Source organism: Hoplias malabaricus, chromosome 16 (assembly GCF_029633855.1).
Source record: "Hoplias malabaricus isolate fHopMal1 chromosome 16, fHopMal1.hap1, whole genome shotgun sequence".
NCBI classification, from domain to species: Eukaryota; Metazoa; Chordata; class Actinopteri; order Characiformes; family Erythrinidae; genus Hoplias; species Hoplias malabaricus.
The window spans coordinates 1878759-1899708 of record NC_089815.1 but is presented as its reverse complement, the minus strand read 5'-3'; the positions used below and the strand labels follow the sequence as shown (position 1 = coordinate 1899708).

General features: G+C 46.6%; 2 protein-coding genes across 3 annotated transcripts; both read right to left on the bottom strand.

Annotated features, from left to right (window-relative positions):
* Positions 1 to 1003: 1003 nt before the first annotated feature.
* LOC136672037 (calretinin-like) lies at positions 1004 to 9059 on the bottom strand. The gene is made up of 4 exons (XM_066647975.1): positions 8928 to 9059; positions 4709 to 4785; positions 4003 to 4209; positions 1004 to 1108 (listed from the first exon to the last, which is right to left on the bottom strand). The coding sequence occupies exons 1-4, from the start codon at positions 9010 to 9012 to the stop codon at positions 1004 to 1006; spliced, it is 474 nt and encodes a 157-aa protein (XP_066504072.1). The 5' UTR covers positions 9013 to 9059.
* Positions 9060 to 14808: 5749 nt separating this feature from the next.
* Positions 14809 to 20191, bottom strand: cmtr2 (cap methyltransferase 2). Of its 2 annotated transcripts, none has more exons than XM_066648262.1 (3): positions 20103 to 20191; positions 17921 to 19168; positions 14809 to 17825 (listed from the first exon to the last, which is right to left on the bottom strand). In XM_066648262.1, exons 2-3 carry the CDS (start codon positions 19157 to 19159, stop codon positions 16848 to 16850), a joined length of 2217 nt encoding a protein of 738 aa, XP_066504359.1. In that variant the 5' UTR covers positions 19160 to 19168; positions 20103 to 20191; the 3' UTR covers positions 14809 to 16847. The 2 variants fall into 2 exon arrangements, with proteins under 2 accessions (XP_066504359.1, XP_066504358.1); XM_066648261.1 differs by lacking the exon at positions 20103 to 20191 and adding an exon at positions 19900 to 20008.
* Positions 20192 to 20950: the final 759 nt, after the last annotated feature.

Here is a 20950-nt window from a genome sequence, read left to right as displayed (position 1 = left end):
ACAGATGGAGGCAGTGTCAGAGACGGGAACGGAGCGCAGTAACTAGTTCTATTTTGTTGAATGAAGTGAGAACAGTGATTTAATACGACGCTGTGATCAGGTCACACCACTGACTCCGGAGCTCCGGCGTATTAATTTCAGACCTCAGTGATCCTGAAATAGAAGAACAGAGTGGTGCACACTTCAGTTCCCGCTGGATACGAGTCCGCGGCACTCACTCCGGACTTAAGGAGCTTACGGTGCCCACGGTTCTGTTCTGAAACTCAAGCTGTTTAACTTTTCCTGCTGTGGTTATTTCACACGAAGCAACAATACTTTTACTGGAGAATGGCTTTAGGATAATCTCCACACTCTGCTGGTGCTGAAAGGGTTAAAACAAGCTTTTTTTGAGGGGGGGAGGGGGTAAATTGAAGAATAAAGTATCTCTAGCCTCTTACGTAACACGGAGCGCACGGCCAGATGGGTTCATCTGCTTTAAACGCAGCACTGAAACCAGGTCACTGTGCGATCGCTTCTCCTCCGCAAAGACAGAACAAAAACTAGCAACATCTCACACTTAGAGGAGGTCAGCGGAGAGGTCAGGGGAGTAAAAGCATGGGGCTGTAATCGCGCTGGACGCTCCATATGGCCCACAGCACAATCACATTATTAATCCGTTTGTAATGTACAAATATAATCCGCAGCAAATCTGTCACAAACCCGACTGACATTAATCCTCCGACGGACGTTAGCACAGTGTTTACCCCCCGTTCCCTGTGTCCTCCGCTGGAAATAAACACACCATCCAAAACACAAAGGTGTCAGCCTTGGGTTTTCACGTAAAAACGAACGAAACGTCTTCGGAGGACAGCCCTGAGGTCACGAAACAGGGCACGGGTTTCTTAATTACTAGAAAGTGATGGTCGGGACACAGTGGCCATGCTTGGGTCGGGGATAACAGGCAGCGTGCTGGTCAGTCTTCAGAACTCAGGTCTGTGTGGAGGTCAGAACCGACCCAAAGTGTTCAGAGGGAGGATGAACGGTGAGCGGACGCAGGGTCCTGGGGCTGCGACTCACTGATGGAGGAGGGAGTGTAGGCGAGTCCGTCTGCTCCGATCCCACGGAAAAGCTACTGCAGCACACAGTTCTGAAAGAGTTAACTCTGCTCTGACAGTGTGTGTGGACAGTGGAAGGTAAGTGGAGCACCCAGAGGAAACCCACGCAGACACAGGGAGAACACACCACACTGCTCACAGACAGTCACCCGGAGGAAACCCACGCAGACACAGAGAGAACACACTACACTCCTCACAGATAGTGACCCAAGGAGAGGGTCCCATCCCGGACCCCGAGACCCTGCAGCACCTCCGGGCCGCCCCGGATCCACTGTTATCTTCCTAAGAACATCAGTGAGGAGATTAAATTGATCCCAAGTATCAGAGCAGCGAGGAACTGATGAAACAAGCTCTTATCTCTGGGTTCTGCTCCACGAGTCGGGGCTTATCTTCTGTTCCTCGGGTCACAGTTCATCACTCTGTAAAGTCAGAGTCAGGATGAGCCTCCCTTATCCACAGGCTGGAACACTCCAGTTTATTTAAACTCAATCTCCAGGCCGAAGAAAGGTCACCTTTTTTAAGGTGGAACTGTGTTCGAGAGGAAAGAAGACTGTTGTTTGTACGCGGCTGAAGTGTAACTTGTCTGTACGTTTTTATTCAGAGCAATCCTCGCTTTGGTTTGTGCTTTTCAACTTCAAGAGTCCTCTCTGTCTAAAAAAACTCCAGCCATGAGCAGAGAGAGAGAGAGAGAGAGAGAGAGAGAGAGAGAGAGAGAGAGAGAGAGCAAGAAAGAGAGAGAGAGCAAGAAAGAGAGAGAGAGCGAGAGAGAGAGCGAAAAAGAGAGAGAGAGCAAGAAAGAGAGAGAGAGCGAGAGCAAGAGAGAGAGCGAGAGAGAGAGCGAAAAAGAGAGAGAGCGAAGAGAGAGAGAGAGAGAGAGAGAGAGAGAGAGAGAGAGCATAGCAGAGAGAGAGAGAGCAAAAGAGCGAGAGAGAGAGAGAGCAAGAAAGAGAGAGAGAGCGAGAGAGAGAGCAAGAGAGAGAGCGAGAGCAAGAGAGAGAGAGAGAGAGAGAGAGAGTGAGAGAGAGAGAGCGTAACAGAGAGAGAGCGAGAGAGAGAGCGAAAGAGAGAGAGAGTGAGAGAGAGAGAGCGTAACAGAGAGAGAGAGAGCAAAAGAGAGAGAGAGAGAGAGCAAGAGAGAGAGAGAGAGAGCGAGAGAGAGTGAGAGAGAGAGAGAGAGAGAGAGCGAAAGAGAGAGAGTGAGAGAGAGAGAGAGAGAGCAAGAGAGAGAGAGAGAGAGAGAGCAAGAGAGAGAGAGCGAAAGAGAGAGAGAGAGAGAGAGCGAAAGAGAGAGAGTGAGAGAGAGAGAGAGCAAAAGAGAGAGAGCGAGAGAGAGAGAGAGAGCAAGAGAGAGAGAGCGAAAGAGAGAGAGAGAGAGAGAGAGAGAGAGAGAGAGAGAGAGAGAGAGAGAGAGAGAGACAGAAAGCCTAGCATACCGGACTGAGACAGTTTGGTTTTCTACACACTTACAGACACTGGGCCTCGTAAACATATTTTCTTCATGGACTGGTTTAAAGAGCAGCATCTGTGGCCATTTAGCCCTGACTACCTCACACACACACACACACACACATACACACACACATACACACACATTTTGGAGTCCGTTGGTCATTGTGATGTAAAATTCAACCCAAGACAATGGATGGAAAGGACTTTGGGAACAGAATAAAGACAGGAACGTCGTGCCAAGAACCTGATGGTTACGTTTATGAAAGGCAAATGCATACAATCCATGTACGGAGGCCACGACACCACGGAACATGACTCAGACCTATTACGCACCAGGGGGTCCTGAGTGGCCCAGCCCTCTCAGCATTGACCCTGTCATCAGGAGGTCACTGGTTTGATCCCTGGATTCCCATTCAGGAGTCACAGAGGGCACAATTAGCCTTGCGTATTGCAGGGGATGGTGGGGTCAGATGCTAGCTAACATGGATGCCTCTTGGCGAATGTGACGGATCTGGACAGTGCTCTTTCTCCTCCAGGGCTTTGAGCTGGTACGTGGCGTGGCATTAGCAGCAGCTCAGACAGAAGCTGAACTGTGTGTTGGAAAATCACATGCTCATAAAGCACCCTCCCACCACTGGGGGCACTGTGTGCAATCCGGAGAGACTCAGTGATGGGGTGAGACTAATAACTGGAGAGAGAGTTCTGAAAAAAACTCGGGGATAAACAAACAAACTAACAAAAAACCGGCCATCCAATTAGAATCCTTTTCTCAGTGGTATCTGGGCGGACTCAGCCCAGCGCGCTCTCCCATTGGTCAGGATTTCAGGAGCTGAGCGGAACTGTACATACACTACGTGGCCAAAAGTATGTGGACAGCTGTTTATCCAACGTTTTTTCCCTTTGCTACAGCATTAAACGGAACATTGCTGTTAGGATTTGAGTGCAGTCAGCCACAAGAGGACACTAACTGTGCAACATTGATCAGTGTAACATCACTCAGAAATGTCTTTGCACTCATTCCAAGATGGACAGAACAGTCAGAGGAAAAAGAGGAGAGACAGACACAAGGTCCAGGAAAAAAGAGAAGGAAGATGGAGAAAGAGAGGAGAGGGAATTAATGTGTGATCTCTCTCTCTCTCTCTCTCTCTGGATTAGTGAGGTTTTGTCTTCCAGCATCAGTAATCTCGTCCGTTTACTCCCTCCATCATCCTGATGGCTGTAACCCTCTTCCCTATCTCCATCCCCCTTTTTAACCCTTCCTTCATCCCTTCATTCACTCCTTCACCCTTCCCATACATGGGTTACACCACAGACATAATCTCTCCTCTCTAGCCATCTCTCCATCTCTCTCCTGGCTTACTATGTCCATTTTGTCTCCTCATCTGTCCATCTCTTCTGTCATTAGGTCTTCATCCCTCTATCTCTGCTATCTCCCGATTTCTTCATCTTTCCAATTTACCTTATCGCTCCATCCCTCTAACTCTCCATCTACCATCTCTTCATCTCTCCTAGCTCCATCCCTCCATCTGTCCTGAGTCTCCTCCATCGTTACAGTCAAACCAAGCTTGTTATTTACCTCCAACATCTCGATCTTTCCGTCCGAGTTCTCATCGAACTTCTGCATGAACTCATGCATCTTCCCTTGGAAAGAAAAGGTCAGTGCCTCCTGAAATAAACGAAGATACAGGAATTTAAAAAAACAGATCAGACTCTGAGCGGTGTATTACTCAAGTCTTGAACAGCTGTTAGGGGCTTAGTCTTCTCTAAACACTCCACACTTCTGGAAAAGGGGTGGACATTGTGTAAAATGTAATAAAATCATTCAAAATCCCAATCGATTTGACTCAACTCCTAGTAGCTGATTAAAAGCCAATCAGAAAGAGGGTTGTTCCTGTGTTACTGTGGGGCAGCTTCAAAAAGGAGTGTGTGTGGGGTGGTGTGGAGGGGGGGGGGGGGCTGTTCCTGTTCACACCACACTGAAGTTTATGGATCATTTTTGTACTATTTTATTTATTACATTTTTCGGCCCAAAACCAACAATCCTCTTTGACCCTGAATCGGACCGAACCGAAGATGAATGAACGCGATTAGATTAAATTTACATCAGATGAATGAAGCCTTTCCATTTCTGTCCATAAACAACAAACAGATCTGAGGGTACTCACTGCATTTAACCCCTTCCGTGCTGTCTCCAGCTCCTCCAGAAAATTCTCCAGCTCTTGACCCTCGATGTAGCCATTGCCTTGAAATGAGAAAATGAAAAGGGCTTTACACTCGATGGTGGAACGTTTGTTGTTTGACTGAATTCAGCCACAAGAGCGTCTGTGAGCTCAGGTGTGGATGCTGACGATTAGACACCACTGTGGAGTTCCATCACTCTGGAGAACACTGTTCCACTGCTCCACAGCCCTGTGGACTATGGCATCAACATCAGATCAGAAACAGAATAAATAATCCAGAAACTAAAGCGGAGCTCTGTGGGTGAAACAGTGGCGCTGCAGATGGTCTCACTGTCACACAGACTTTTGATGTTTGTTGGAGACAGCCGTGGCCCTGAGGTTAAAGAAGTGAGAAGGGACCGGCAAGAGAAAATTCATTCATGCGCTTGAGCAAGGCCCCGAACCCCCAAATTGCTCCCGGGCACCGAGGTGGTCACGGCCCCCTGCTCTGGTTGTGTGTGTGTGTGTGTGTGTGTGAAGAATTGCTCACTTTTGTGTGTTTATTGCCAAGGATGGGGGGATGAGTGTTGGGAGACAGGAATGGGGGATGAGTGTAGGGAGACTGGAATGGGGATGAGTGTAGGGAGACAGGAATGGGGGGGTGAGTGTAGGAAGATGGGAATGGGGATGAGTGTAGGGAGACTGGAATTGGGGATGACTGTGGGGGGTGAGTGTTGGGAGACAGGAATGGGGATGAGTGTAGGGAGACAGGAATGGGGGTGTGTGTGTAGGAAGATGGGAATGGGGATGAGTGTAGGGAGACTGGAATTGGGGATGACTGTGGGGGGATGAGTGTAAGGGGACTGGAATTGGGGGATGAGTGTTGGGAGACAGGAATAGGGGATGAGTGTTGGGAATAAGGAATGGGGGGATGAGTGTTGGGAATAAAGAATGGGGGGACGACTGTGGGGGGGATGAGTGTAGGGAGACAGGAATAGGGAATGAGTGTAGGGGGACTGGAATTTGGGGATGAGTGTTGGGAGACAGGAATAGGGGATGAGTGTAGGGGGACAGGAATAGGGGATGAGTGTTGGGAGACAGGAATAGGGGATGAGTGTTGGGAGACAGGAATAGGGGATGAGTGTTGGGAGACAGGAATAGGGGATGAGTGTAGGGGGACTGGAATTGGGGGATGAGTGTTGGGAGACAGGAATAGGGGATGAGTGTTGGGAGACAGGAATAGGGGATGAGTGTAGGGGGACTGGAATTGGGGATGAGTGTTGGGAGACAGGAATAGGGGATGAGTGTTGGGAGACAGGAATAGGGGATGAGTGTTGGGAGACAGGAATAGGGGATGAGTGTAGGGGGACTGGAATTGGGGGATGAGTGTTGGGAGACAGGAATAGGGGATGAGTGTTGGGAGACAGGAATAGGGGATGAGTGTTGGGAGACAGGAATAGGGGATGAGTGTAGGGGGACTGGAATGGGGATGAGTGTAGGGAGACAGGAATGGGGGGGTGAGTGTAGGAAGATGGGAATGGGGATGAGTGTAGGGAGACTGGAATTGGGGATGACTGTGGGGGGTGATTGTTGGGAGACAGGAATGGGGATGAGTGTAGGGAGACAGGAATGGGGGTGTGTGTGTAGGAAGATGGGAATGGGGATGAGTGTAGGGAGACTGGAATTGGGGATGACTGTGGGGGGATGAGTGTAAGGGGACTGGAATTGGGGGATGAGTGTTGGGAGACAGGAATAGGGGATGAGTGTTGGGAGACGGGAATGGGGGATGAGTGTAGGGAGACTGGAATGGGGATGAGTGTAGGGAGACAGGAATGGGGGGGTGAGTGTAGGGGGACTGGAATTGGGGGATGAGTGTTGGGAGACAGGAATAGGGGATGAGTGTTGGGAGACAGGAATAGGGGATGAGTGTTGGGAGACAGGAATAGGGGATGAGTGTAGGGGGACTGGAATGGGGATGAGTGTAGGGAGACAGGAATGGGGGGGTGAGTGTAGGAAGATGGGAATGGGGATGAGTGTAGGGAGACTGGAATTGGGGATGACTGTGGGGGGTGAGTGTTGGGAGACAGGAATGGGGATGAGTGTAGGGAGACAGGAATGGGTGTGTGTGTGTAGGAAGATGGGAATGGGGATGAGTGTAGGGAGACTGGAATTGGGGATGACTGTGGGGGGATGAGTGTAAGGGGACTGGAATTGGGGGATGAGTGTTGGGAGACAGGAATAGGGGATGAGTGTTGGGAGACGGGAATGGGGGATGAGTGTAGGGAGACTGGAATGGGGATGAGTGTAGGGAGACAGGAATGGGGGGGTGAGTGTAGGAAGATGGGAATGGGGATGAGTGTAGGGAGACTGGAATTGGGGATGACTGTGGGGGGTGAGTGTTGGGAGACAGGAATGGGGATGAGTGTAGGGAGACAGGAATGGGGGTGTGTGTGTAGGAAGATGGGAATGGGGATGAGTGTAGGGAGACTGGAATTGGGGATGACTGTGGGGGGATGAGTGTAAGGGGACTGGAATTGGGGGATGAGTGTTGGGAGACAGGAATAGGGGATGAGTGTTGGGAGACGGGAATGGGGGGATGAGTGTTGGGAATAAGGAATAGGGAATGAGTGTAGGGGGACTGGAATTTGGGGATGAGTGTTGGGTGACAGGATTAGGGGATGAGTGTAGGGGGACAGGAATAGGGGATGAGTGTTGGGAGACAGGAATAGGGGATGAGTGTTGGGAGACAGGAATAGGGGATGAGTGTTGGGAGACAGGAATAGGGGATGAGTGTTGGGAGACAGGAATAGGGGATGAGTGTTGGGAGACAGGAATAGGGGATGAGTGTAGGGGGACTGGAATTGGGGGATGAGTGTTGGGAGACAGGAATAGGGGTGAGTGTTGGGAGACAGGAATAGGGGATGAGTGTAGGGGGACTGGAATTGGGGGATGAGTGTTGGGAGACAGGAATAGGGGATGAGTGTTGGGAGACAATAATAGGGGATGAGTGTTGGGAGACAGGAATAGGGGATGAGTGTAGGGGGACTGGAATTGGGGGATGAGTGTTGGGAGACAGGAATAGGGGATGAGTGTTGGGAGACAGGAATAGGGGATGAGTGTTGGGAGACAGGAATAGGGGATGAGTGTTGGGAATAAGGGATGGAGAGAAGAGTGCAGTGAACAGGGAGCTGGGAGATAAGTGTCAGATGAGAACAGTGAAAGGGGAGAAGAGCGAAGGCATGATGATTCCTGAATGTAACACATTACTCTAAATCCCCGAGCCCGGTGCCCCCTCCCAATCCCCCCACTCCACAGAGCTTATGGAAAGACGAATTCATGCGTTCATGTGTTCATTGCTCATGACCTAGTTTTTATCCCTGGAGCCGCGCGGAGATTATCTTCAATGAAAGAATGTTTATGCTTATTTATTTTTAAATGACCCTTTACTGCCACTAACTCTGCACCTGTGCTCAGGTGTGTGTGTGTGTGTGTGTGTGTGTGTGTGTGTGTGTGTGGTTGAAGGCACATACGAACAGAAGCGCATCCTTTAACAGCTGCACAAAAAAAAAAGATGCTGCAGTCGTTCTATCGCAGTGAAATCTGATGGGTTTTAAAAGTGGGGTTAATTTAAAGTGCAGCACTGACACCAACACAAACCAGAGCACAGCCACAGACTCTGAACAGGAAACTTACACACCACCCTCAGGAGACGTGGACACTTCCAAAAGAGCTGCACAACACCTGTCCTACTATTCAGAAGATGCTTTAGGAGTCCTAGACACTTTCAGAAGACCTGAACACTGTGATTAAACACAGGGACAAATTTACATTTCCACAAATGTCCATTAAAAGTTAAGCACCGTGTTTTTGTTTTCACGTCCTGGAGAAACTGCGGAGCTCTGGCAGTGACCATAAGTCCCCATTTCTAAACATGTGCCTTTATACAAAACAATTCCACCTAATGCTCTGTGGCCAAAGCTTTGCAGACACTTTATCGTGTGCTTTGGGAAGCACCCACTGCAGACACAGACACTCTAGCCCCTCAGCACTGGGCCGGAGAGCAGTGGAACTGTGTTCCCTGGAGAGATCCAGAGATGCCATCAAATCCTCACAGAAAACACCTCTCAATTAAACGCAGTGATGGTTTCAGTAAAAATGCCGGACCATTGGGTGTCCACAAAGCTTTGGCCACATCCAGTTGGATGCAGAGAGGGGTGTAACTCACCGTCGCTGTCGAAGTGTCTCCACACATCCATGAACTGAGTGGCCGTGAGCTCGGCCAGGTGCAGGTGAGGTGCGGGCTGAGCCATCTCTCTCTCTCTCTCTCTGTTCTTCCTCCTCAGCTCCTTCACACACACTCTCTACACACTCCCACACTCAGCTCTCTGGTTTTACCCCATCCCACCCCCTACATCCCCTCAGCATCAGCATCATCACCACACCCTCGCTCCACCTCTCAGTCCCTGAGATCCTGCAGTTCCTCCATCAACCTGCAGGGGGAAAACAGAGAGAGAGAGAGAGAGAGAGATTTGGAAAAGTGCAGAAAAAGAAGTGGGGGGAGGGGGGAGAGAAAGATATTAATGAGAAATGGAAAAAAGGAAAAATGAAAGAGAGAAGAGAGAAAATGAAATGCAGAAATAAGAATGAGAGAGAGAGAGAGGGAGAGATGGAAAAGTGCAGAAAGAGAAGAGGGGGGAGAGAGAGATATTAATGAGAAATGGAAAAAAGGAAAAAGGAAAGAGAGAGAGAAGAGAGAAAATGAAATGGAGAAATGGAGAATGAGACAGAGAGAAAGAGAGATAAAGAGAGAGATTGAGAGAGAGAGAGAGAGTGAGAGAGACAGGGAGAGAAGAGAGAGAGAGCAAGAGAGAAAGAGAGAGAGACACAGAGAGAGACAGAGAGAGAGAAGAACGAGAGAAAAGAGAGAGAGGGAGAGAAGAGTGAGAGAGAAAGAGACAAAGAGAGACAGAGAGAGAGAAGAATGAGAGAAAAGAGAGAGAGAGGGAGAGAAGAGTGAGAGAGAGAGAGAGACAGAGAGAGAGCAAAAGAGAGAGAGAGAGAGAAATGGAAAAGTGCAGAAAGAGAAGCGGGGAGAGAGATATTAATGAGAGATGGAAAAAAGGAAAAAGGAAAGAGAGAGAGAAGAAAGAAAATTAAATGGAGAATGAGACAGAAAGAGAAAGAGAGAGAGAGAGAGAGAGAGAAAGAGAGAGAGAGAGAGACCTGCCCTCAGATACACACAAAGTATCCAATTACCCGCCTAATGAATTCCTTAGTACCTCAAATAAACAAAACCTATGCCCCTAAATACTTAGAAATACCTGGAGATACACACCCAAATACCCCCCATGTGTTCCTCAAATACCACATAATCCTCATTATACGAGCAACAATAACAAACATATATTCCCCCAAAACACCCACAAAGTACCCCAAACTTACCCTAGTCAACACTTAATACCCATATCACTGTCTAAAACCTCTACACGCCCAATACATCCCTCCTGTTAATACCCCACCCCCCACACACACTGCATCAACACACATCACCAAACATCTCCAAACCACTGAGCATCTCACAGAGCCTCGTCACGTCCCGAAAAGCCAAAGAGAAGAAGCTCTGAGCAAACCAAGTGTGAACACGACGTCCGGTTCCATACGAAATCTACAGAGGATTCATCTGTGAGCTTTCTTTCATGGTCCACTCTTCGCTCAGCTCCAGCGCTCTTCACTTTAACGACAGCCGACGCCACATTGCACATCTTATGTTTGTTTAAAGGAGACGTATTCTTCGCACTGTGCCTTTCCATGTTGATCTTTAATTGACAGCTTCTAAACCTGAGGTATCTCTTGGATTCTAGCCAATAGCATCAGCTCAGAATATTTTCTGAGTGAACATCAAAGCACTTTTGAAGGTCAATCTGGATACGAATGTCTGCTAAACGCCTTAAGTGTTAATGTAAACAGTTCTGTTTCTTAATGAAACGTCTGTGACCTGCTTCGGTCCAAACCCCACGAGCCCCACAGCAGTGTTCTCCCCCTGTGTAAACAGCCCTGTTCAGAACGCCCGCTTTCAGCACCTGTTCCTTTAAATGATAATAAGCCGCTCGCTGTTCACCCCGACCCCGAGCGCACAGCAGTGAGGAGCGAGGAGCAGAAGCTCTGGTTTTTAGCCGTTTTCACTCTGTTCTCTTTCTTCTCCGTTTTTACTCAGTGCTCTTATTTCTCCGCGCTCGTTGTGTCTGTTTTGCTGAGTTTAACCTCGTCTTTGCGCTCTCACATAAACACGGGTCCAGTGCTGTGATTGGACAGACTCAGACGAGGCGGCGGGGCCATTCTAAAGTCTCTGCACTTGACGTCAGAAGCGAAGCAGAATCAGGTGCACCACAGTGGCACCACCAGGGGTCCAACTCCTGATCTCTCAGCACTGAGTGGACGGACAAATCCTGTGTTTCTAATAAAGTGAGTGGGAGTTTCTAATAATATATCATACATGCATGCGCATATATTTGCATATATAATGTGCATTATTCAACATGTAAGCTTGATGTATTTGGTCTACATCTGTTTTTCCCCTTGCACACATCCTAATTTATGTGCATGAATGATTAGCTTGTGTGTGTGTGTGTGCTGTAACACACATAATACCGTGTGTGTTTGTGTTTTACTTATAGCACAGTTTTTAGGGGTTAAAAGGTTATTGTTTTAGGGCTCAGATGGGTATATTCCTCAAACTCCCCGGTGCACACACTCACACACACACACACACACGGTTTTCTATGTGTCTGTGTGTTTATGATCACGTACCCTCGTAGGAGAAGGCTCCATCCAAAATCCAGAGCGGCAGATGGGGGCTACCTTTGTTATTGTAGCGTCCCACTCCAGCAGCCAATCAGCTGCCTCCGTTCAAACCGAGAAACACATCTTACATTTTACATGTTATCATTTGACATAGGCTTTATTTAAAGTGACGCTCTGGGGAGTCTGAGTTAGTTCTGACCTCCACTGTAATCAAAAGCTGACCTTTAGTGTGGTGTAGTGTGCTTCTGCCCCGTGCTTTTGGGTTTGAAAAGGAAACTCCCGGCTCTTAATCCTAATCCCTGTGTGTGATGTGATGGCGTTTAGTGCCGGTGCTGCTCTGTGATCAGGACGCACCACTGACTCTGGAGCTTCAGCCTTCCATTTCAGACCAGAACCATCCAGAACGAGAGGAGCCGAGCGGCCCACGCTTCAGCTCCTGTGACACACCTCAGACAGTGCTTCACTGTGTTTAAGTAGGTGCCTCTGTGCTCCAGGGACAGTGTGAGAGCGAAGGTTGTTCACACACTTTGTAAATAGTGAATTCATCTGCAATAAAGTGAACAATGGGCTTTAAAACACTGACCAGTCACTGCCTTTCGGCCAGACTCCAGCTCCACTGTGATCCTGCTCTGGATGAAGTGGTTACAGTCGACGAATGGATGAATAGAGGGGTTATATATTCATTGCTAATTGAACATTAGAGGACAGCCGTGTCATGGGGCCATTTTTAAATTGATCTCTGACCTCTGTGACCTCAGGGTCAGATCCGAGTTTATTAGTCGACTCCGTATCCCATTAGTTTAACGTATGATTAGTATGAACGGTTGAACTTGACCCAGGCAGAATGTGTGTGTGTGTGTGTGGGTGGGTGATAGAGAGAGAGAGAGAGAGAGAGGTCACAGCATGCTGGTATTTGCCAGTGGCTCTTTCTTTCTTAGGTGTTTAAGAGAGTGCCTCTGCTCTCAGGGTTTTTAATACGTATTCTGTACACACACTGTTTACTGTATTTTACAGGGACAGATATATCCTCGCTGTCCAATTAAAAACATGTATCTCCGTGGCTGTGGATGTTTGGTTTAATACATCATTTAAACACACTTTACACTGTGTGAATATTAAATGATGAATGAACCAATAGAAATGCTCCTAAATTACTCTGAATTAAATCTATTTACATTGACTTCCATTAAACATTAAGCAGTTTTTTCCTTCTGTAAAGTTAGAGTTTTGGGAGATGCATGTTTTTCATTGGACGGCGACGATATGTCAATCATATTTTAGGAAAAGAAAATAGAAACAGAATCAGGATTAGGTTTTTAGCCACGTGATCACTGCTGAGTTCACCACTAACTCAATCCAACTCTGTGCAGATGACTTTTCATCTACAGTGTGGACCAATGAGGGAGGAGCGTCTCACAGAGAGTGGACAGTGAGTGGACGTCTGGTTCCGTTCACCACAGCTGCGTTTGGTTTCTGTAGAGCTGTGTTAAAGGGTTAAACACTCCTCATACGACTGTGTGTTGTGATCAATAAGAGAGCAGTGGGGTGTGAACCTGTGAAAGAACTTTATCTGTGAGTCCACGGCCTGCTGGAGGTCCTCATGCGGAACAGAGAAGATCAGTATTGATCCGACTGTAAAAGCTCCACCACTGGATTTTGTTATTCTTCCACAGACACTATGTGAATGTCACGTTTCTTATCGCTGTGATTTCATACAGAAATAACACGGATCACTGGGGGTGAGCGTATACCAAGGGTTTGGTCTTAAAGGATGTAGATCACTTGTTGTCTGCAGTGATTCTTCCTCACGGTTCTTATCCTGACACCTAGTGGCTTGGATGTATTAGAAAATGTATACACTGCCGAGCATTATCGGTTCATTCAAGGACCACAACGCACCTTGATTCCACGGCTACTATTTATACAATTCATAAACAAACAAAACAAAAAGGGGCGGCAAGGTGGCGCAGGTATTGTCGCAGTCACACGGCTCCAGGGACCTGGAGGTTGTGGGTTCGATTCCCGCTCCGGGTGACTGTCTGTGAGGAGCGTGGCGTGTTCTCCCTGTGTCTGCGTGGGTTTCCTCCGGGTGACTGTCTGTGAGGAGTGTGGTGTGTTCTCCCTGTGTCTGCGTGGGTTTCCTCCGGGTGACTGTCTGTGAGGAATGTGGTGTGTTCTCCCTGTGTCTGCGTGGGTTTCCTCTGGGTGACTGTCTGTGAGGAGTGTGGTGTGTTCTCTCTGTGTCTGTGTGGGTTTCCTCTGGGTGACTGTCTGTGAGGAGTGTGGTGTGTTCTCTCTGTGTCTGCGTGGGTTTCCTCTGGGTGACTGTCTGTGAGGAGTGTGGTGTGTTCTCTCTGTGTCTGTGTGGGTTTCCTCTGGGTGACTGTCTGTGAGGAGTGTGGTGTGTTCTCTCTGTGTCTGCGTGGGTTTCCTCCGGGTGACTGTCTGTGAGGAATGTGGTGTGTTCTCCCTGTGTCTGCGTGGGTTTCCTCTGGGTGACTGTCTGTGAGGAGTGTGGTGTGTTCTCTCTGTGTCTGCGTGGGTTTCCTCTGGGTGACTGTCTGTGAGGAGTGTGGTGTGTTCTCTCTGTGTCTGTGTGGGTTTCCTCTGGGTGACTGTCTGTGAGGAGTGTGGTGTGTTCTCTCTGTGTCTGCGTGGGTTTCCTCCGGGTGACTGTCTGTGAGGAGTGTGGTGTGTTCTCCCTGTGTCTGCGTGGGTTTCCTCCGGGTGACTGTCTGTGAGGAGTGTGGTGTGTTCTCTCTGTGTCTGTGTGGGTTTCCTCTGGGTGACTGTCTGTGAGGAGTGTGGTGTGTTCTCTCTGTGTCTGCGCAAAACAAAAAGCGACAAATCACCTTCAGGGTGGAATTATTACAAGTGACCCCCCCCCAAAATGATTGCTCCTTTAAAACGGGAACAGCTGTAGAACCCGAGTGACCACATCGGAGTGATCAGGCTCTGGGTTTAAGTAAAGAACTCGAGCATTAAACATGAATGTTCTCAAACGCAGTCCGAGTGCAGCCGTGTGGAAGCAGAGCGTAGTTTTATACGTGTGAGCAGTAAGTGAAGCGTCTTTCAAAGACGGCAGTCAGAGCTGATGTGAGCTAATGCATTATTTCTATTTTTTGTCTTTCATGGTCCTTCACTTCTTTTCCCCTTTTTCTATATTATTTCCCTCCCACTGTTCTTCTTACACTACACACACACACACACGATTAATGTCCAACAAATAAAGGTCAATACATTGATACACGGTATGTTTTAATTCACTACGATAAACATTAAAAAGAATTAAAGAGAACATAGTATGAAAAATAATCCTTTTCCTGTGCATATGTATATTAACATGTAGGGATCTGGCTCCCACCAACCCACACACAGTGAAACAAGATCACCCAGTCAATGTTCTGTGGGACAAAACGAGCCGTACTGAGAACTTAAACCCTCATCCCTCAGCACAACGCCAGCCAACGTTGGCATCGCTTCGCTAGCATCACAGAGCAGCTATGGTTCTCCTCCAAGCGCGCTGAGCTACTAACAACGTCGTGTTAGCAGCACTTTGGAAAAGCGGAACTGGCCGTGACTGTAATGGGGAGAGAACTGGGTACGTCTCGTCCCCAGCATCTGTGAGTGTTGATCCATTACAGGGTTCACTTGCCCATTAAAAGTTCTGTCAGGTCGGGATTTGACATATAAGCAGTTATTCGACGATTAATGTACGCATCTCATTGACCTCCATTCACTTGTTTATTAATCGCTGACGGCCTTGACCAACTGCTTACGTCCTGAGGATATAACCACAGTCCACATGTCCAGTACAAATGCCTTTAATATCATAACAGGCAACTGAGGAAAAATACAGTAAACAAGGCATCACTGCAAAATGATTAGAAAAGCCATATAAATAATTCTTAAACATAATAATGGATCTGTGTTAAATCAAACAGAGAAACTGTTATTTTACAGCGTCAGTAGGTAGAAAGTACAAAAATATCCTGCTGATTTTTCTTCAGCTTTCATCCATTCAAAAGAAAAGCATTTTTGGCCCCAGTGCCAGTAACTGTCCTGCTCCCAACAAATGATCCTCTAACGATCAGGAAACTCAGAAGCTCCTCAGAAAAACGAATGTGTAGAGTATAGCACCAAGGGCCAAGATACAGGCAGTTAATCTAAAACAATAACGGTCTCTGCAACATAGACACAGGACCTCTAACAATTCACAGACCCCCCTTAAAAATAAAATAAATTCCTAAGTCTATTGGTCAATGGTAAACCTCCACTGACAGCGAGACGTACTTTGATTCACTGGCCCAGGACCAGGCTTTAATCTATGTCTAGGAAACTGCCACTAAATTATTAACGTGTTGTGTCCAGAGTGTTTTGATGAATCAGGAATTTATAAGATCCAACACACATCAAACAACCAGCAGTAGATTTAGTAGGTCAAGATGCAGTACGGCCATATAACCACAATACATTACTCCCCCTGTATAATGCAGCCCTAGTAAAGATGTTTACAATGTTCAGAGACTCCTCCGAGGGCTCATTTACAGACTGCAGCCATCTGTGACATCAATACTGCAATAACACTGGTGCTAGGTTATTGATCAAAGGGGAATTTCATAGAAAAGTAAGACGTAAACAGTCATTCAAAGGGTTTTGATGGAAAATGAGTGACTGCAGAGAGGAGTTGCGAGGTCGTTTTACTCAGTCACCAAAAGCAAACGTGAGCTTTGTATGTGGATTGCTGATCGTAATATAACAGTTACCTCAACAAAATGTCTGGGGTTTATTTTGCTACAACGACTGGCACGTGTCTCTCCGACAGAAACGTAATGTAAATATTATAAATCTCTCACTGCGGTCACTTCTGGCCTCCTAATCCTCGCCAACTTAAAACAAACTGGCTCTACCCTTCCTTCTCATCTCCTCACCACCTAAAAGCTGATGTGTTGGTGACGTACCAATGAAAATCGGCAGCCATTGCCTCGTCCGGTTGGATGCTGCACACTGGCTGTGGTCAGAAAAAATGTAAAGCACTTTAGGGCTCTTGAAATGTGCTGTAGAAGTCAATCATTCCTAGATATACTTGGTGCCAAAAGTTTCTCAAACCCGTCTCAGGCAGAAGATTAACGTAACAACCTCCTACATAGAGTTTTAAAGGCGGACATTAGGGTCGATTCACTTCCAGACACTGGAGATTTCTTTCAGAACATTTCACACCAAACCTCTTTCGATGACTGTGTTTACATCATTAGCATCACAAGCGTTTCAATCATGCAGTAGCTTCAAAGAATGTTTCCCCTTTTACCAAACTACCGAACACCAATATCTCAGAGAGATGATTCTATCTCCCCGGTCCCGTCTGCGTCAGAAAATGGAGCTGCTGCCTTATGACGGTGTTATTGAGGCTGGAGAGAAAGTGAGGCAAAGCTCCTCTGGTTAATTCCTCCACTGGTGCGAACTGAAGGAGCTGCCTGCCCTGCTCCAGCCCTTTCATTTCCTCCAGAACCTCCTGGAGGATGGTGATAACTCTGGGGAAAGTGGAGAAGCCCATGCAGAGCAGCACTGCAGGAGATCCAGCAGAAGGGCAGCGGAAACAGATTGAGCGGAAGCAGAGATGGATGGCGAGGATCAAGCACGCGGTGAAACGGGTCAAAGCTGAACACAAAGGAATCACCAGCGCCGATCCTTCTCCAAGGCCTTGCAAAGCTGAAAGCACTCCACTCAGAAGATTTTGCTGATCATCTGGGCGTCCGTCATATACAGTAGAAATAATCGCCTGTGGGTAGGAAGGCCCTGGACAAAACCGAGGTTGTAAAAGGTTTCCTGAGAGAGGCATCTTCTGCCATGAAGTGTTCCCCACCACCAAACAAGAGGTCACATTCGGAAGGCTACAAATTTCAGTAAGTATGGACGCAGGAGGCTGGAAAACGCAGGAGGTGCATGCTGGACGGTTTTTAAGCGCTGGTCCCTCTGAGCTCAGTGCATACTCCTCTAGTGCTTTGTTGAGGAGATCCAATAAATCCTGCTCACAGAAAGTGGAGCTGCACACTTTTGGAAGAGCAGCTCCCACACGAGTAAACCATGCATCCAAATCGCCTTCAATTAAAGGTCCACTTAGTACAAAGTCATGACCTTCGCTGCCTCTGCAATGTTCTTCTACCCACGTCCGGTAAACTCCTTGGGCAAGGTGCTGCCTCCAATGCTGGACCTGCATCTCCTTGCGCTGATTATAGGACCCCATCTGCTTCCTCTGGCACGGCTTTCCCCAATTCATCGATCCACCGCGGCACACCCAGCACTTCCGAGGAAGGAACTGAACCTAATTTTGGAAAAAAAAACACAAGATATCATCAAAATGCTTTAAAAAAAAAAAACAATTGTAAGTAACAGTTATTAATATTGCCCAGACGTTACCTGAAATCTCTCAATGTAAAAATGTGTAGCACATTCCCTGAGCTGGTCCAGCCGCCCTCGCTTCTCTGAGCTCATGTTATTGAAAAGCTGCAGATTCTCCTGGATAGTGTTGACCTGCTGAGAACAGAAAAAGGTGCAGATCTCCTCATGCTGCCTGAGGAAGGAGTCTGGGATGCTGCTGTTTGGAAACAGAGCCCCTTTGGACACCATATCTGGTCCATAGTTACGAATCAGCTTTGAGAGCAGTGGTCGTACCACGTCTTTGTCTTTAAAGCCCAAGCACACGACGTAGACCTCAGAATTTCCCGACTTACTGGTGGCAGGTTTGAAAACCTGCACAGAGCGAAAGCAGCAGACCAGAAAGTAGAGCAGACATACAGAGGAATGCTCAAATAACGTGAACATCTTCAAGACGAAGGATCCTCCAGGTCCTAACAGAAGGAGAGCACACACCGTTTCACAGTACTGCAGAGGAGCTACCAGACTCTCCTGCTCTCCTGGATCTCCCTGACAATCAAAGCTGCCGTCTGCTGTCACCAAGTCTATTCTGCGCATGTTGCGGACAAATGCTTGCAGCTCCAGCAAATGCTTCTGCAGCATGATGTCGCCTGTGTCATCAGAGCCGAAAAACCACCAAGGCAAGGTATGTGCGATTAATCTATCATCTGCAATAGTGCAACTACGTCCGTTTGCTTCGTTATATGGATTTAGGGTATTGGCAACCCAGTTCCAGTCACAGGGAATACCACTGGTCTGGAGGTAGTGATTCAGGGCTGAAATAAAAGCCCCAGGTGCCTCGCACAAATGGACAGAGTTCAGTTCGCCAATCTGCAATGCCGCTTCTGGCAGGAGATCAAAAGTGCCCAGAATTTCATAAAATTTAGCCCAAGCCTGAGTGCAAAGTTCTGCGTTGGCAGACGCTCGGAGATGGGCCGTAACGGCTCCGGCTCTATTAGTGTAGCAGGTATGCTGGTGCCAAACGGCTAAGTCTTTGTCGCTGAGTTGATTCTTCACCTCATTTAGGGATTGTTTCAGAGCCTGTAAATGTGGGTGACTTGAAGGCTGTTCACAAAGTACCACGCTTGGGTCAGGAAGGCTCCATTCTGCTCCGGGTGGAGGACTGTACCGTCTCACCTTGCTGAAGAGCTGCTTCACTTCTTCCACTATCACCTTTTCAAAAGGCTTGGTAGTCTCCACCTTATCTGGGGGCTTCTTTTTCGAGGCACGGCTTTTGCTCATTCTCCAAACCTGTGAAAAGAACGGCGACAGGAAGCAGAACCAAAGACAATTCTCAGTTAATGACATTACTTAGAATTCGGCACAGATTTTGTGACAGGTCTGTTAAATGCCTGTACATAATACAGCATACTACAAGCTCTGGATATAAAGGCATAGGCCTAAAATTATTATACTTAACAAATGTATATTTAATATTCCAGATGACCTGTTAGAATGGGTGTCAAGATAATGTACCATGTTGATAATGGTGATAGCACCATTAACATTAAATGTGAATGTTTACATCACAAATATACGCCTTCAAATGTATTCAACATATTCTCAGTGAAAAACCAATTCATTTCAGTTTTGATCACTATTGGTTTAAGATATAACTAATGAAAACAAAGGTCATGTACATGAATAAATAGTTTGGAAATAGTTATATAATAAAACATCTTTACAAGTGGACCTCAGGATAAATGTAAAATACAAAAACCCTGAAGAACACTGGCTCTTTAAAGTATCAGAACAGCTGAGGGTACACAAACACCTCCCTTGGCAGTTTTTATTTGTTAATTTTTTCAGTGCTACTACACATTTGGTTATGAATAAAATACTTTTAAAGTTCCTAAACCGTAATAACTTAACATCCTTACAGATTAACTGGCTATTAATGTAATCAGTGAGCTTATAAACGGCTACAAACTTAAAATTGTGGGCTGACAATCAAACTGAAATACGCGTATAAATGAGCTGACAGCTAGCCGCAGCATGGGCCGGCTTCGGTCATCAGGAAAATCCGCGGTCTCCGTCTGGGCCTGCTAATGTTATGCTAAAAACAAACAGCGACTCTGCCGACTTCTTACACACTTGCACCTAATAAAACTGTTCACTGACACAAATAATCTTGGTATTCTTTTAATTAATTACAGCAATATGCACGGGTAAATAGATCGTTTACCTTTCAACGCCCTTTAAAGATAACGGAAAGACATATTGGCTCGAAAAGAAAACCGCGAAAGTGAAGTAGACTCCTTCCTTGGGCAGGCTCCTATATGAATTTTCCGTTCCACCTTAAATGGTAATGTAACAGCTGCATCATTTAAGGTGGAACGGGAAATTCGAATAGAAAACTGAAACCTCCACTCCTATTTTGGGCCACTGTGAATGAACGAGTTAATATTTGAGTTAATCAACAAATGAGAAGAAAATCAAACAGAAGCCTTTATAATTTATAAGCGGTTCTTTAAAAATATGTAAAATATTTTTGGAAAGTGATTAATAATTGTTATAAAATAAGAGTGAAATAATTGTCATTACTTGTTAAAAATTCTATTTAATTCTATTTAAACTGACTATGGTGATTAAAATATGCAAATTGCATGCAATTAGGAATGTATGGAGACTGGTGACCTGCCTGGTGGGAGTTAATGCACAAATGAGATGAAAATCAGTGAACAGAGTTGGAATTACGTAATATTGGAAAAGAACTGATGCATGGGAACAACTAAATGAAGTGTGGGAAGAACATGTATTCAATTATTATTAAGCTTATTTAATCATTCCCAAAGCTAAAGTGGTTATAATATATTTAGCAGATGTTTAAATGGATATCACTAGCAGGGCCCTATAGAAATAGGTATTATTGTATATATAACTGCAATAACTCTGACTAGTCCCATGTTTTACTACCAAACCAATAGGTACCAGAACTTTAGCAAAGATCAAGTTTTATGTTCCTTCCTTAAATTTAAGTAATCAACTGTGCATTAAAGCAAATTGTGTATTAAATTAAATCCAAGCACAGCT